The 17,009-nt window shown below is 47.3% G+C and overlaps 1 protein-coding gene across 2 annotated transcripts in view; it reads right to left on the minus strand.

The window, feature by feature from the left end:
- The window catches only part of LOC135395354 (uncharacterized), a 111,641-nt gene that overhangs the window by 23,906 nt on the left and 70,726 nt on the right, over positions 1-17,009 (minus strand). For both annotated transcript variants that reach the window (XM_064626591.1, XM_064626592.1), the window contains exon 2: positions 7,546-7,687. In XM_064626591.1, the coding sequence (XP_064482661.1) occupies positions 7,546-7,643 (98 nt within the window). In that variant the 5' untranslated portion in view covers positions 7,644-7,687. The remainder of the gene's footprint in view (positions 1-7,545; positions 7,688-17,009) is intronic.

Raw genomic sequence — 17,009 nt, forward strand, 5'->3', positions numbered from 1 at the left:
TCACATAAACATGGCTCCGCGCGTTCACCTTTAACCACTCCGGGTATAACGAGGAGGAGGAGGTATGATTTCACGTCACCGATGACGCTACAGGGAGAACTCGTTCTCGTTCGACGGTCAGTGGGACGTTACAGGAAGAACTCATTCTGGTTCGACGGTCAGTGGGGTTCAGCACCTTGTCCCTGTGCAGCCGTAAACCAGTTTTGCCAGTTCTCCCAGAGAATTGGGGATAGAAGGAGCGGCCGAATCATGACCGAGCCAAGAACAATGCTTTTTCAGAACCCCGAACAGCCGAGTAGCAGACGACAGCGGAGTAGCAGACAATATATCCCTGGACCAATCACGAGCGCGATCCTTGTAGCGTCAGCGCGAGGTCCTTGGCAGACCACAGGCTGGTACTACTCTCCACCGCCGTTGCGCACGGTCGCTTTTTGCGTACTTTAAATTCAATTTCTGCGATAATTGTGATTCTGTGGTGTGAATTACTTCGCATGATGCATTTTACTGGCCTGCTTAACAGTTTTACAGGAAGAAAACAGGGTGTTAAAAATGACTTCTGTGCTACTGTAAGTGACACTATAGTTTCGAAATCGGCTGGAACGAATGCGACTGTCCCTTTAACCTCCCCGACGGAGGGGCGGCGTATCGAAGCAACTTGTACCATGCCCTAAGTTATTCATACGGGGTCCTTGGTAAAGGTACGAGGGCCCGTCTGTCCTTTAGTGCGTGTTGGGTGTTGCTGCTTCTTTCCAGTGTGCTCTACCATTCCACCACGTCGCTGTCGTTCCCACCTGGTACGAACCCGCAACCTTCGGATCAGTAATCGATCTCGTTGACTGCTGACCAGCGGCGTGGCCGAGTGGATACAGCATCCGCTCACTGATGCTAGCTCCCAGGTGACGTTGAAAATAGACCTCTTCTCGTTTGTAAACAAATGCCGTCATAGTGCTCCACAGCGCCACCAATTTGGTAGAGTTGAATTAGGCTCGAAGCTAGGGGCGAACAAGGTCGGATCTTCCAGATCCACGTCTTCGGATCGGAACAAAGCCAGGATCTTGAGGGGATTGCGATGGTTTCTGAAAGGGACGCGACCTTCTGTACTACATTTCTTTCAGCGGGAGGCAGCGAACACGTGCCCATTCGTGGAATCCAGCGCTCTCCTTCCGATTTGTTTCTGTTTCAGTCTGTCTACCAATATCATGATGACGTTTCTCTGGTAGAGGTCTATTCGAACGCTTTGCATCTTACTCCCTGTGGGCGCACAATGGTTCGGCTTCATTTCAATGGCAACGGTTCTTACTTCCTGAATAAAATACTGTAATTGATTGAATATCACGTTTATGGCAAAAGATGCTATGGAGGAACCGGAGAGAAAGCAAGAAAATATATAGACGTGAGTGAAAAGCGAGTTAAAAGTAACTTGGAACTTAACTTAAGTTACTTTGGCAAAGTTACCTGAAAAAGGAACGAGTTCCTCTGAAAGTTACCACAGCGCAAAAGTACCGAGTTAAGTTACAAAAAAAAAAGGAACTTAGTTACAGTAACGAGTTACCTCGAACTCTGTGGAACCCCCAGCCCTCCCCTTCCGATTTGTTTCGGTTTTAGTCTGTCTACCAACGTCATGATGACGTTTCTCGGGTAGAGAAATATTGAGAGGTAAGCGAAGCGTTTCGAATCCTATACCACCGACTGTGCTGCCAGATCCTGAGTGGTTCCCTGATTTTTCCGACAGACGTCCCAGACGGATGTTCGCGAAGTCCGGTCGAGAAATGAACCCACCTGTCTCCCACTCCTTCACGCTGTCCTCTTTGCACCTGTCCACACTCTTAGAAAAAAGAGTGGAGCAGTTACACCTTTTAGGAGGTAATAGTTGTCGCCTAAAAGGTTGCAAAGTTATACCTGCTACCTCACCCTCAAAACAGGGCTTCACCGCATAGCACGTTGTCCGCCAACCATTGCCACGAATGATGGGGTTACCGCTTCTGATTCGGTGAGCGAGATGGGCATACGCCTTTTTCTACTAATTTGGATATACGATAATTGCTTTTACCACCCTTTTACAGCTTTATCAGACGCTATATGTTGACCTAGGTGGTAACTATGGAAGATACCACCTTTTCACACTCTTTTTTGACACTCTGTGACGCTCTTTGTTTTTTGTGCATTGAGATTTCACACGTGAACTCTCCTACACCGTTGCTTTTGGTGCCAAGTTTTCTGGTGATGTTTTCATCTACACTCTTAAAAATGAACTTCACTGCATAGCACGCTCCTAGCCCATCATCATCTCGAACAATATCTTTATCTGCCCTGATTTCTTGAAAACGGGAGGCGTACGCCATTTTTGTGACACTTATGATGTTCATAATTGTCAGAGAAAAGGCGTACGCCTCCCGTTTTCAACAAGTCAGGGCAAATAACGATAACATTCGAGATGATGGTTGGCTAGGAGCGTGCTATGCGGTGAAGTTCATTTTTAAGAGTGTATTCCGTTTCAAAGTGTATAGATTTGTGTAGTCTCCCTTTCTTCCTTTCTTCTTTTCTGAATATCGCGTCCTGCACTCTAAAAACAGACCTTCACCCCATAGCACGTAGTGCGCCAATCATTGCCGCGAACGATAGGGTTATCGCTTTTGATTCGAGGAGAGAGGGAGGCGTACGCCTTTTTATGGCAATTACCATATACCCAAATTGCCACAAAAAGGCGTACGCCCCCTTCTCTCCTCGAATCGGAAGCGTTAACCCTATCAGTCGTGGCTATGGTTGGCACACGGCGTGCTATGCGGTGAAGCTCTGTTTTAAGAGTGTGGAGTAGCCAGTCCCGAGTGGCTCCGGACTAGCATCTCCATTTTTTTCGTTTACAAGTCAAATCAAATCAAATAATAGTTTTTTTTCCTTAGAGTGCACATCTGTATGACACTCATAGCCACCGCTGCTTCGCTGTGTTAACGATGAACAAACAAAAGTTGCCAGCTAATGCACCCAGGCTGTCGTACCAGAGTAGAACAGGCAAGGCAAGTAAGGCCGGGACAGGCAAAAAAGGAGATGTACGTTTCTTCTTTTTTTTTTCTTTTACCAAACATTGGATAATGCAAACACGTGAACAGCATGAGATGCACAAAAACAGCATGCGTGGGTAATTAAGAGGCTCCATTGGCTGCACCCAGAACCATTAGAGCTGTTAAATGGTACGCCTCGTAGAGCCTCTTTCATTTTAGTCTCGTTTGACGCTTTTGCCTTTCCAACAACCCTTTTGAGGCTTCTCACAGGGAATATTAGAGGAAGGATTAACGAAATTAGGCCGAGATCCCTTTGGGGGAAAATTGAGACCGATAACGAAAGGGTCGAGGACTTAGGAAATGGGATTAGCGAATTCTCCTCCCCATCTCGTGAGATAAGCGAGTTGTTGATGGCGGACGTCGTTAAGACATCAGCATCAAGGTTTTGTGTTTGTCTTCAAGTGTTGATGCAACTCAGAAGCTGGATCCTTAAGACACACTCTTAAGACACACTCTTAAGACACAACTTCACCACCATACCACTGTGAGGGTCAACCACTGCATAGAATGATACCGATATCACTCCTGATTTGCGGAAAGCGTACGCCATTTTGTACTATCACCACCACCACCTTGTGACAATTATCACAACTGCATAAGTGTCACAGATATATATTGGCATCAGAGTGAAAGACCAACCACAGGGGCTGTCTCAGGATTACGCCTCAGACGAACATACACTAACACAGATAGACTAACGCGTCACAAAAACGCGTGTGTATTGTAGTCAAGTATAAGGAACGAAAAAGCGTAGGCTACGCCTTTCGTTTTCATGTAGATGTCTCTCGGGATAACGGTTGGCTATGATCGTGGTATGAGGTCAAGCTCTGTGTTAAGTTCTGTTATTTTTTTATGATTTCTGTTTGAAGAGTGCAAGGTCACGGAAGGTAATGTTTAATAAAAATAGGACCATGTGAGCCGGTTGGTGCAATTGGAATGGGCCAATTAGGTCTCCCAAGTAAGTTTTCCGTGTTTGGGTTTGTGTCGGCGGGAGTATAGATTAGATAAATTAAAAAAAGGAAACCGTGGGGGATGTTAGTTCCGACATGGTCAGAACTCGTAGGTGCATCAGCGGTAGCGAGGTTACTTCTTCGTTGTCCACATCACGCACCCAGCTTGCGCTCTTTGAGACTTCGAGTACACTGGATGACGGATCCCGGACCTGAACTTCAAGTCAACCCAACCCAACCCAACCTAACCTAACCCATCCCAACCCAACCTAGGTAACATAACTCTACAAGAGGCTGAACCCGACCGCACGCAATTAACTCTACAGGATGAACCGCAACCATCGTGAGAACCTAGAGAGACAAAACCAGAACAAGATAGTAACGGATATCGTATAAAAGACGGAATGCATACAAATATTGTACGTCTGTATAGCGCAGTGCATCTGCAGCGTGTATATTGAAGGTCTTGGTCGCACGCGCGCCAGCATCCCTTCCGAGAACAGCGCCCTCGGAGAGTGAGTGCTATGTGCGTCACACCGTGACGACATCGCCAGACTCAATCAGATGGCTCGTAGGCACCGGCTTCGCCGAAGAGGCTGCAGCGTATGCGGCGGTGTCACGCAAACGTGCCGCGGGCAGAGGGCGAGTGCTCAATGATGAATCTCAGGATCACCTCGCGATGACGTCAGGACAGCTGAACGCCAAGTTTAGCCGCCTCGCATGTTGGTTATTCTTTCTTGGAGTTTTCATGAACTGAATTGTGTGGGTCATTCTCGTGATTCTTGTCATCATTGAATCTTGCCATCATGGTCATTCTTGTCATTTCTGTGGCAGTTACGTTAATTGTCGCAAAAAGCTTACTACAAATCAGGGGTGATCATTCTCGCAGTGCATGGTTGACCACAGCGTGCTATGTAGTCAAGTCCTTCTTTAAGAGTGTATACAATCATGTGAGCGCCGTACATAGAACAGTCAGCCCAATTGTTGTCCCATCCTAAAACTTGGACTTTGGAGTCAGTCTATTGGGACTGTGTGCTTCATTGTGCGCTACGATGTTTTGGCCTTTGCCCGATGTTTACCGCATGCACGTAGGGCGAGCGAAAGCGCTGTTTTTTGGGATGGGGGGGGGGGGGTCTGTTTATGGGAGTAGCCGTAATTTGTCGAGTGATGAATCGAGCCTCCATGTTTTTTTTGTTTTTTTTGCGAGCATCAAAATAAAAAACATAGCATTCTTCCTTCTCGTTACTAAGATATCGCAGTCGCCGTGGCCCGGCCTCACCAACCCAGTCTCCCACTTCTTCCTGCCATCACCAACGTCTGTCCACGTGTGTACACCTCTTACAGCAATAGTTACTTCGCGGTGCTAACACGGTACAAAAATAGTATTGGCTACTGACGCTAATCTGAAATTGCTTTGGCTACCTGTATCGCTTTTTGTGGAGGATATAGCCGTGTACGCGGAGGAAAAAGGGACCATTTTCTTTCGTTCATTTCTCTCTCTCTTGCAGATTTCCTTCTCCCATTTCTCCTTAATATCTACGGGCAGTTACAGAATGACCACCCTTCGCGTGACTCCGCGTGACGGCGTCCTTTCCTTTGTATTTTCGCCAATATGCGGGTCACAAAGAAAATCTTACATCTCCCTAACACGGTATTGCAGCTCGGTTTCAGCTGCAAAAAAAAGAAGAAGAAGAAGAAAAAAGCAATAATTGCGCGCGCCGACTTCGTGCGCTTGTCTAACCTATGTGTAGCAAAAACAAAATCCTGTCTATTCCACCCTGACACCCCTGAGTAACATTTGTAAATCCCGCAGCGTAGCCCGGGGGGCTCTGAATGGAAAAGTAACGCCTTCCTTGTCACCGTGCTATACTTGGCAGTTCACAAGGAACCTCACCTAACAAGCACTGCAACGAAATGCTTTGGATTGGGCCCCAATTGGCATTTATGTTGTGGAGCGGAATTTCCTGTCCATTGTGAATGGCTCTTCGGCGAGACGGAGAAACCTGCGTTGTGCGGAAGGACGCGGAAACTATCGATGCCATAGTGCTTCCCTTTCTTTGGTTATTTTCTTCCTGACGCGCGTGGCATGATCGGCGACTCGGAGAGGACAGGTACTGTTACGATTAGTCGTTCGCGGTAACAGTGAGGTTTATGCCGCCAGACGACTATGTTCATGACCGGCGGTGGTTGGTAGGAGGACCGCCCACCTAGAATATCCGCGTGCGCGAAAGACGACGTGTCTGGACCATTTTTCAACAAATTCAATGGCGACCTCGGCTGAGTTTGACAATGGCATCAGCAACCGACGGTGCAACAACTGGAGGGTCAGATGCTAATGACTGACTAAGTATCAAGCTCATATCCTGACATACAATATATGTACGTACTTACTACGAACATTGGTTGGACAGCGCCCAGTCATGGACTCGGTTACGTCGTGGTGCAAACGCCAAGTAGAACAAAAAAGACCCCTGCTAAGTTGCGTCGCGCACTTCGTCGTTTTGACGTCGTAAAATGTGTTTGTACGTAATTACGGCACGATGCCACGCTGCGAACCCTATAGTGCTCGAGCATACGACGCCCACAGCGTTACGTCAAACACAGCTGTTACATAAATGAACAAACAGAGACTGAACAAACGTGTTGCTTGCGTTGAAGGATGAGCTTCCTGGAGCGTTTCAAAAGGTGCATTCACCGGTGCCATCTTCTCTTACTATTGTCACAACCGTTTTTAATATTCAAATCGAGCTACCCCCAACTTTCCAAAGACGACCATGTAATGCAACGCTCGAGTTTAAAAACTCAGAAAATAGATCCATCTGTTATGATATCATTGCAAAGTGTGTCTCAAGTACCTGCACACTTTCGAATCAGGAATAATAGGATACCGCGGAATTGCTGTTTAAGCGGAACAGCAGCCACGGAGTTGTTTGGGTTTGTGCTTATGCAATACAAAAATGTCCCCGCTAATCGAAAACAACATGATGGCACCTCCAGGTAAAGGAAATAGAAAGGGAACCCACTAGACAGGTTCCGGGTTTCGGGGGCCTCACCATCATTTTCTAATCGGCATCGCTATATACACTGTTAAAAGAGTACTTCACCACATGGCACGCTCCTAGCCAACCATCATTGCGAATGATATCACTCTGTGCATTGATTTGTTGAAAATGAGAGGAGGCGCTTATCTGGGACAGATTGTCTTATCCCAGATAGGCACCTCCCGCCTGTTTTGAACAAATCATGATACAGAATGATATCATTCTGTGTCATGATTTGTCATGATTTGATTTAAGAACTCCTTTCACTCTGAGCATTGCGTATACAGTGGACCCTCGTTATTATGACCATGGTCGTTCCCGAAAATTTGTGTCATAATGCGGAATTGTCATATTAACGGGGGACATTTGCAGAGGTTTCACTAAATTGTTCCCCGTGAGTATGGTCGTAAAGCGCGTATGTCAGATTATCGAAGGTCATATTAACGAGGGTTCACTGTATATCCATATCTGTTGAGTATCGTGTTGTGTACTGACCTGCAGTCGACCTTAGAGGCTGCTTGCAGAACGTTCACGGCGGCCAATAAGCAGCAGAAGCCAAATAGTGCCTGCACTGGAAGTACAGTCCGGACCATGCTTTCTGTCACCCCGTTAGTTTCTCTCTACTGTTGTGGTTTGGCTGAAAAGAAGATAAAACGTACCATTAGAACCTTTCCTACCTTGAGGTCTGCATATTGACACCGATTTCGCTGGATCACTTTTTGCCATCACTATATCGTTTTCTAATAGTCAGGCTGTGTCTCAGAACAAACACAAAAAAGAAATCGCTTATCACACGTTATCATCAGAATTCCCTGGTGTCCTCCAGTAAGAACAATCCCGAACACAAATTTACACCGCGAACAGTTCGAGCTTGGTCTTCGGCCACTGATTATCACACCATATTTGCAACACTTCGTCACCGATTCACCGAGGTCGTGACCTCTCCTTAAATTTTTTTTTTACCTTATGCTCTTTTCGTGCGTGTCACAGAATGATGCAAGCATAAAAAACATTTCCATCAAAGCAGGTGCCGACGCTAAGCCCGAAAGATATGCTCCTGGAATCTTTTTTATAGACACTCCTATACATCGTTACGCGCAGCAACGGAATGGTATCTTGAAACACTGAAACACGCACCAATTCCCCCGACGCCCAATAGAGTACAGTGACCGGTTCCCTTGTCGTACATGTTCGAGGTTTTGTGCTCAAGTGTATCTGCGCGTGCATCGCCATTCCAGTGGACGCGGTGGTACGTGTCACTGGTAGATGCGATGGCGACTTCTTACATTTGTTTCAATAGAATCGTTTCGTTCATTCCGTTAGGCCATCGTATCCTTCCATAACGATGTCCATTTTGTAGCCGGCTCTATACATAGTGGCAGGGAACATCATCGGGGAGAGAAACGGCATTTCGGCATTTCGTACGTTAATGTTTTTGCTTGAAAAACATTTTCACGCTTTTCCTCGTTTCTCTTTCTTTCCCCTGGCTACCCGCCAATGGACAAATAACATTATCTCCCTCCCGCACCCTCATCTATGCTTGCAAGAGTTGATCGAACCCTCGCTCCGAAACACCTCTCGTCAAGGCGTTTATTCATCGGATGCGACTGAATGTGGACTCTCCAAGATACCGTCACTGCGGTCATCTAAAAGATCTAGGCACATCCTTCTCCATTGCCCACTCGACCAACCTGTGCGAACCAACCTTTTGTTAGTCGATTCTTTATTTCCTAATTATTTTCTTTCGTTTATTTTTATTTTTCTTCTTTTTTATTTTTTGTGGAATAGCGAGCCGACATACCGTTTTGCTGACCTTTCCTTCCTTTTTTCTTTGCTCTAATAAATATAGCCTTTATTATTATTTATTTTTAGAACCACGTTTTCAGCGTCTCTAGCCAGATCAGCTGGACTCTCGCCCTGTCCTGTGTCTAAATTGCCAGTACCAGGTTGCCGCGGCTGACGGACGCCACAACAATGTTGTCGTGTGTGTATTTTTTTAGCGTTCTTATCCGTGCTGAAATCTAGTTCGCCTCACCTGCTTCTACGCTGTTGCCCCAGTTTAGTAGGTTCCTTGAGGTTGTGCGTAAGTTGAGAACCACTGAGGTAGAGTATCGCCCCCTGGCGATGAAACGCCCCAATCATCATCATTAAAATACAGGTGTTCTTCTTGTTGTCTCTTTTCTTTTCTAATAAAAATATTATAAGATAAGATTATACTGCCTCATCAGATGTTATCCCCGAAAAACCAGTCCTGTCTCACTTATCCGGACACCTCGGGAGTCGTCCTTTTTCGTTCAGGTAACGAATTTCCGGATAAGCGAGTGCAGCAAATTTGCAGGGCACCCGAAAATTTAGGAGACGTCCTTATCGCTCTAGAAGAAAGAAAACAAGGAAGAAATCGCCCCTGGTGTCCTTTATCTAAAAAGTTACCTTAGAAAAGGCACCAGCTGCGTCACCCAGCTGTGGGTTCGCTGAGGTGCCATTTCTTTTTTTTTTTTTCGGAAGAATGTCGCAGATAGTGGACTTCCCCAAATCAATGCCCGGGCCAAGGGACTGAAGATGCTTCCGGACGGCCTGGACATTCCAGGCGCACATATGAATGTCTTGTGCACGGTGGATACAGGACACCTCTTCGGCATTCCTCGCCTACCACCTCTACTTTGTACCCGCACACGTCAAAAGGGAGTGACCTCTTAGGAAAGGCGAGCCAAACAGCACAGAAGGCCCCGGTGAGATGTGACCTTTCTTCCGGATCAATGCGAACACAGCACATGCCAAGGCCAGAAGCCGTTGGCACATTTCCGGAAGCAAATCACAATGCACTGCTCCCCGTATACTTGCTGTCCGGATACGGATGACGAATTACGGATAACTGAGACAAAAGCCAACGGTAGCAGCTTCATTCCCGGTAATGTAGTCCGGATAACGAGTTTTCCGGATACCTGAATTCCGGATAAGCGAGACTGGACCGTAAATACAGCCGGAGGCTTCCGGTCGCGCGACAACTGATCTTGGGTGACGTCACACTGGTTGGACCAGAGATGGCTTTCACCAGATGTGGTCCCTGTAACGTGCGTTCAAGTCACAGCGCAGCTCAAAACGGATTTTGAACGTCCCTCGTGTCTGAGAAACTTGTACCGCGTCACCCGAATTGCTCGCGTCATCGGCTGTTTCTGAACCTGCAACCTCAAGATAATTAACTGGATACATTACCAACTGTTCTGTCGAGAACGGTTGTAGCTGAGAAGAGAGTTCTATCGCGCGGCAGGCTTTGTGGTCAACAGGATTTCTTTCACGTAACAGTCAAACGTTCCACCCACATCATCTGTGCTTTGCAAACGCTATTAGTTTGCGTTCGAACTTAATTTACACGTGCGCTAGATCTTTCGGTCTTCGTCATGGCAAAGTGCGTGCGCTCCGCTGCATCTAATAGTCTTTCATTTCCTCAGGTGCGTGTTTGAAGCGCGCGTGCGATCTCCAAACACGACACTGTTGCCGAAGCGAGAAACGCGCACGCCAGACCTCCTTCGCATTTCATCAACCCAAGTGAGAGCAGGATTTCGTTTTTTCCTATTCACGTTATGCATTTCGCTCGCAAAATACAGAGCTGAAACGCAAATAAGCCGTTTACGTTAAAGTTTTCTTCTCCGCTGATTCATCGCATTGAAATCCAAGGATGTGTAAAGGATTGGCGGAGTTTGTGAAAACCGCCAAGGGAGTTGAGTAAACGAACGTAGCCTTTCATCGGACCAAGTTTAATTGGAAAATTATTTTTTGTGCGCGTTAATTAGAAGCCACGGTAAAGGTGTTTGTAAGAATTGCTTTTGGCTTGCCTCAAAATCTTTCCTAAAGTCTTAATTTTAGGTAGCTTGGACTTTTCAACTCGTCACGTCTGTCATATTGAAATTGGAGCTCAACGCTAGACAAGATAAAAAGAAACAGAGCAGCAGTGAGCAGAGAGAAGCAGTGAGATGGAATCTGTATTTTAGGACCGCATGCTAGGCATGCTAGGCATGTGTCGTCGAGTTCCCCGTTCCAGTTTTGTTTCTTGCACTTCAGCTCACTTGTAGGGGATGTAGCTACGCATATGCACGTACAGTTCGGTGATTGGGAGTGGTGATGTCTTTCTATTTTTAGCTTTTCACCTTGGGAACCCGTTCTTCTTTTCTTTTCTTTCTCCTTTCATTCATTTCATTTCCTTTGTGGGAGTAGCAGAATTCGTCAGTGACGAATTCAATATCTTCCGTTTTTTTTTTTTTTTCTATAATCAAACTCAACTCAAACTCAATAAAAAGAAACAGAAGAGAACTACGTTAAGTGACTTATCTACAGTGGGCAGAAATTGTTCGATATTCGGTACTTTGTAAGTGAGCGAATTTAATCTTGATCGATGTGAGGTTCTGTTTGAATTTGTGAATTGGTCCAGTTATTTCTGTGCACCGATTTGAAACAGGTAATCTTGTGAAGAAGCATGAACTCACAGTAAACGACGCGCCGTTGCACATGTTACTCCTGACAACACGGATGCACTCGATATATAGTCTCCACCCTTTGTCAAGGGTGGACCTGCTTCATACCCGCCTAAAATCCTGCAGATACCGCGTAAAGCTTTTTATGCGTAACTTCTTCAAGGTACGGAGACGTCCCCATAATGGATATGTCGAAAGTTGTGGTACCGCAACTGAAAAGTTTGAGCGTACAGATGTTATTGGTTGTCTTGCGTGGCCAATTCCAGGGCACTTCACATTTCTTCTTCTTCATCCTGCACTCTTAAAACGGAACTTCACCACATAGTACGGTGAAGGCCAACCAGGCACATAATCATACCGTTATCACTCCTGATTTGTAGAAAGCGCGAAACGTACGTCTTTTTGTGACAGTGCTGTCTGGGGCTTTTCCTGCGTTTTGTTCAGACGCTATCAGACATATGCCGGCACAATTCCCTTAGAAGTCGGCCCAGGACGCACATTCCCCAGGGCGTCAGTCGTGACATTGCCCACCTCCGTGAGGCCGACAACGGCGAGCCCTTCACCATCACCACCTTGTGACAGTTAACGTAACTGCATAGGGCCCGGTTTCACAAACGCCGATTAACATTTGAACCGAGATCAACGGTCCCTTAACTTTGCTTAACTCTGCTTCACTAAAGGGAGTTATTGTCACTGAAACATTCATCACGTCACCGACTAACGTTTGTAAAAAGAATTGAGTGTTCAAGGTTCAGCAACCCTTAATCTCGGTTCAACGTTAACCAGTGTTGGTGAAACCGGGCCTAAGTGTCAGAAAAAGGCGTACGCCTCTCGTTTTGTACCAATCATGGTGCAGAACGGTGTAGTTCGGGATGGTGGTGGGCTGGGAGCATGCTATGCGGTGAAGTCCCACCACCACCATCCGTTTAAAGAGTGCGCAATGTGTGCTTAACTTTCGACTGTCCAAGTTGGCATAAAGTGTCGACGTCGGTGGCAAGAACCTTGAGAGATCTCGTTATGTGATGAAGCAACTAGGATGAGTTTCGTTCCCGAGCTAGATGTATTCGTGTGGGCAATGCCGTCCAGCCTGCCATTGGCATTACAAGATACGCGTCGCGAGCTATACCACTAGAGAGTCGCAACCATTCCAGAGTTAGTAAGTAGGGATTGAAGGATCCCTGGTTTTACCTACATTCGAATATTCGTCATGAGTCTGACTGACTACTTTCGGATTCGGACTCTCGCTTGACCCATGTGACCCTCATCGGCGTTGCGATGATCGATTAGTGTAAAAATCGATGATCGATTGGATCAACTGAGTAAAGTTGGACCTTGTGGAATACGCCTGTGTGTGTGTGCTTTTGATGAATATCATCCACGACTCCCCAGCAATGAAAAAGCCAAATCGAGGAGGCTTTTCTATTCTCATACGTACGGGACATATTTTACTTTCATAACTGTGCGTGAAATAGTGCCTCGTTTCCGGAGTTCTCCCCGCGTACTCGACTTTCGATGATATGGGAAATAAATAGGCTCGGTTATATCATCCCATTTCTTTTCATTTCCATTCCATCTCAATTGCGCGCTACCGACAATCCGTAAAAATCGCATTACGAGCAATTTCGTGACTGCAGTTAGCTCTGAGGACTATAACCTTGTTTCTGCGACGAACTATTTTAAAAGTCAGCCAAAAACCTTGGTGCAATAAACGGAGTATGTTTCTCACGCGAGCCGTTCTCATCAGGTTCCTACTTGGACTGAGGAAACTATATAAGGGCAACCCTCTCGCGCTCAAAATGGGCGAGCCGATCAAATTTTGCGCGGACGTGTCCCACATAAGGGCGTTGTGTTTCCCACACATGGTTTTGGCTCTTGTGGCACAACAGGAACATTTTCTTTGCTCTATTTTCTCGTCCTTCCAGGTTCGTTGCGGACAGTTGAGATAATCTAATGAGGAGTTACGCGAAAGCAATGATTGACCACGTTCGCTATTGTCTTTGGAAAGGGAGAAATCAGTCGTGTAAGGGGCGGCTGTGTTGGGTGTCTCGTGGTCTAGGACATTTTGGCCGCTGACTTGTCCAACTGCCAGACATCGTCTCCACACTCTCAGGAAAAAAAAGTGTAAAAAGGTGGTAACTCTACGAGTTACCACCTTATGCGCACGGTACCTCCTTGCTCAAGCCCACAAGGGGTGTAACTGCCCTCGTTACCACCTTCATGGTAGGGTGATAAAATCTTGCAAATCTTGTGACTGTGCGCATTTAACACAAATGTTGCGTTTCATCAGTCGCCTTCGGTTGCTCAGTCGGTAACGCGTCCGCCTGACGATCCCAACATCGCGGGTTCAAACCCTGCCGAGTACGGTGGCAACTTGGAGATTTTGGCGCGCGTTAAAGAACCCTCAGCTGGGCAAAATTAATCTACAGACCCGACCACTGTGGCGTCGCTCATGATCGCAGTTCTCTCGCGACATAAAGCCTTAATTATTATTATTATTTTTACACCCTTCCATAGGTGGCATAGTTACTTGCTGCATGTGGAAATGTTACACCCTTGCATGGTGTAACTTTGCACCCATAACCAGGGTGTAACTTTACAACTTTTTGGGCACAAGATATGTAGCAAGCCAGTTACCCCCAGAAGGACGGGAACCCTGAGGCCCACTGCCTGCGCGTCTGCCTGGGTGTTCCGAAAACGTCGGAGACATACATGGTCCTAGCAGAGGGCAAGGAGTCTCCAGCGCACATTCTGCGCGACCTGGAAACCCTTCGCGCCTACTCACGATACCTTACTCGTCATTCCGCCCACCGCTTGCGGGAAATCGACCATGACTGCCCTGTGTCGGCATTCGGTGCCGCTGTCCGGCGACTGAAGGTTTAGGTCCCATCAACTGCGTCTACTTCGCCTTACACCCCACCAATGTGGTCGATGGTCACACCCACTGTGTACACACATATCCCTGGCATCACGAGCAAAAACGACCATCCCCCGCCTGTCCTGCGCTACCTCGTGCTGGAGCACCTGGACGCCCTACACAGCCAGTGACTGCAAACATATACCGATGGCTCGGTCTCCGCGGTCGTCTCCACAGCATCACTGTTCCTCCCTTCCGAAAACATCGAACAAGCCTTCAAGCTTCCCCACGAAACGTCGTCCACCGAAGCGGAGCTTGTAGCCATCCACGAAGCACTGAAGCTTGTATCCTCTCGACCACCTGGAAGCTGGACATTCCTCACAGACAGCAAGTCGGCACTGGAGGCACTGTCTTTACCTCGCTCGCAAGTTGTTTCTGACATCCGCTCACTGATCCTGACTGTGCACAACCTCCTCGTCATCTCCGGCCACTCCGTGTGGTTTCAGTGGGTGCCAAGCCACATTGGCTTGCCGGGAAACACACGTGCCGACGCAGCAGCGAGGCGCGCTCATGGCGCAGCTGAGTGCAACACTGTCATCCCGTTATCACCTTCCGTCTGCCGCATACACATCCGCCGGCGCTTTTCCTTCGACAACTAGCCTTTTCATGGAAAACACTGTCGCAGCCAACACCTTCCTCCACCGCATTGACCCGAAGATGGCCTTCACTGTGTCGCTATGGCTGTCTCGAAAGGAAGAGTCATCTCTCCATCGTCTTCGCCTGAATGTTGCCCGTACTCCATCGTTCCTGTTCAAGATCGAGCAGCGTCCCTCTTCGGCGTGCCCCTCCTGCTCCACCGCCGCCGACACCCATCATTTACTCTTGACCTGTCCAAGATATGCCGCTCCTCGGACTGCACTCACGCACCGCCTATCTGCCCTGGGCCACAGAGACCTCTCTTTGGCCACCCTATTGGGCCCTGTAGGACAGAAGCAATGGGCTGTTACCAGAGCGCTATTATGCTTCCTGGGTGACTCTGGGCTCCTAGACTGCCTCTGAGCGATCGTGCACTCATGCTCCCCTGCTGCCCATGTGCCGCTTGCGTCTTTTTCCTTTTCTGTTTCTGTTTCCTTTTTTTCTCTTTTTTTTTCTTTTTTCTACAAGGAATAACAAGTCGACTTCTGTCTGGCTGACCTTTCTTCTCTGCTTCTCTTTTTTTTTTTTTTTTCGTAAGAAACATATCCCCCCCCCCCAAAAAAAAAAAGGTGTAACTACTCTACCATTTGTTCTGAGAGTGCAGTTATGAATGTAAGAAAGAAAGGTGGTAGTTGGAATACATAGGGGTCAGTTTTCAGAAGCGATTGTCGAATTGATAGAGCATCTTCTCTTTCTTGCTGCCTCCAACGTCACACTTTAAAATACCCGCTAGTGATGCCTTCCAATCTCACCGCAGGCTTTTCTGCCCGAGGTTCTTTCTTGCAGTGGCTTCGCTGTTGGAGACATGTTCGCAAAGTCATCCGGAAGTTGCAGGCAGCAACATGGTGACATTGGACTAGTTGCGACAAGACCACAATCAAAAACGATGTGACGAAAGACAAGTACGTTGATATATCTACGATAAGGGAACCCAACGAATGTAGTTCAATACTGTTAAGTTTCTATGATCATCTAGAGCACCTCTCTGTGCAGTTTGTATTAAGTCACTAATTAAGGAGCATTTGTTGACTCTAGTTGTATTATCTTGTTTGTCAGAACCCGGTTTACTCAGTCGCCTCTTTCCTTCCAGAGGGTTTTGTTTAGAATCACTTTCATTGATACACTCCTCCGTGAATAGATGGGATTATCTCCAGACGTCCGTGTATGAATGAGCATTGTGGCACGCGGAACACTGGAGTTTGTCTTCCCTTGGGGACTCCATACCAGCTCCGGTGGCGCAGCGGTAACGCGTGCGCTTGGAGACTTGGAGGTCCGGCTGGAGGAGGAGACTTGGAGACTTGGAGGGCCGGCTGTGCCGTCTGGGGTTTTTCCTGGGTTTCCCTCAGATGTGTAATAGGCGTATGCCGGCACAGTTCCCCTGAAGTCGGCCCATGGACGCAGCTATCCTCCCCCCGAGCGGATTCCGCTCGGTCTTCCACTTCACCCTTTCCTCTCCTCCTCTCCACCACCTTTCCCTTCCCGAGAAACATGCCGCCTAATCAGGCAGGCAGACCTCTCGGGTTCCTCCCAACGACACTCCTCCTCCTTCTCCTCCTTGGGGACTCCATAAACATGAATTGAGGCCAAACTTGCCATATGTAGGGAACTCGTATCCTGCGAGCCCTTTCCTTTTCAATGTATACATTTCGCTTTGAGCCACTAATGGGTTTTGGATTTGTAACATTGTTTATTTGATCGAATTCTAGGAACTATCCTTTGTAATTTGCTCACTTCAGGATTGGAGCATTTTGGAGACCTTTGGTAACGGACCAATCCTGGGGCTTAGGAACGTGAAATTTGCATCTTTGATTTTGTTTGTGCAATTTGTGGACGGCAACCTGATTTTGAACAAAAAGGCCGGTCGCTCATGTGTAGGTGTCTTTGATCTGATCTTTTTCGGACTTTCTTGTCGGGAGTCGTCTTGGTGTATATGGATGTAA

Source organism: Ornithodoros turicata, chromosome 5 (genome assembly GCF_037126465.1).
Source record: "Ornithodoros turicata isolate Travis chromosome 5, ASM3712646v1, whole genome shotgun sequence".
NCBI lineage: Eukaryota > Metazoa > Arthropoda > Arachnida > Ixodida > Argasidae > Ornithodoros > Ornithodoros turicata.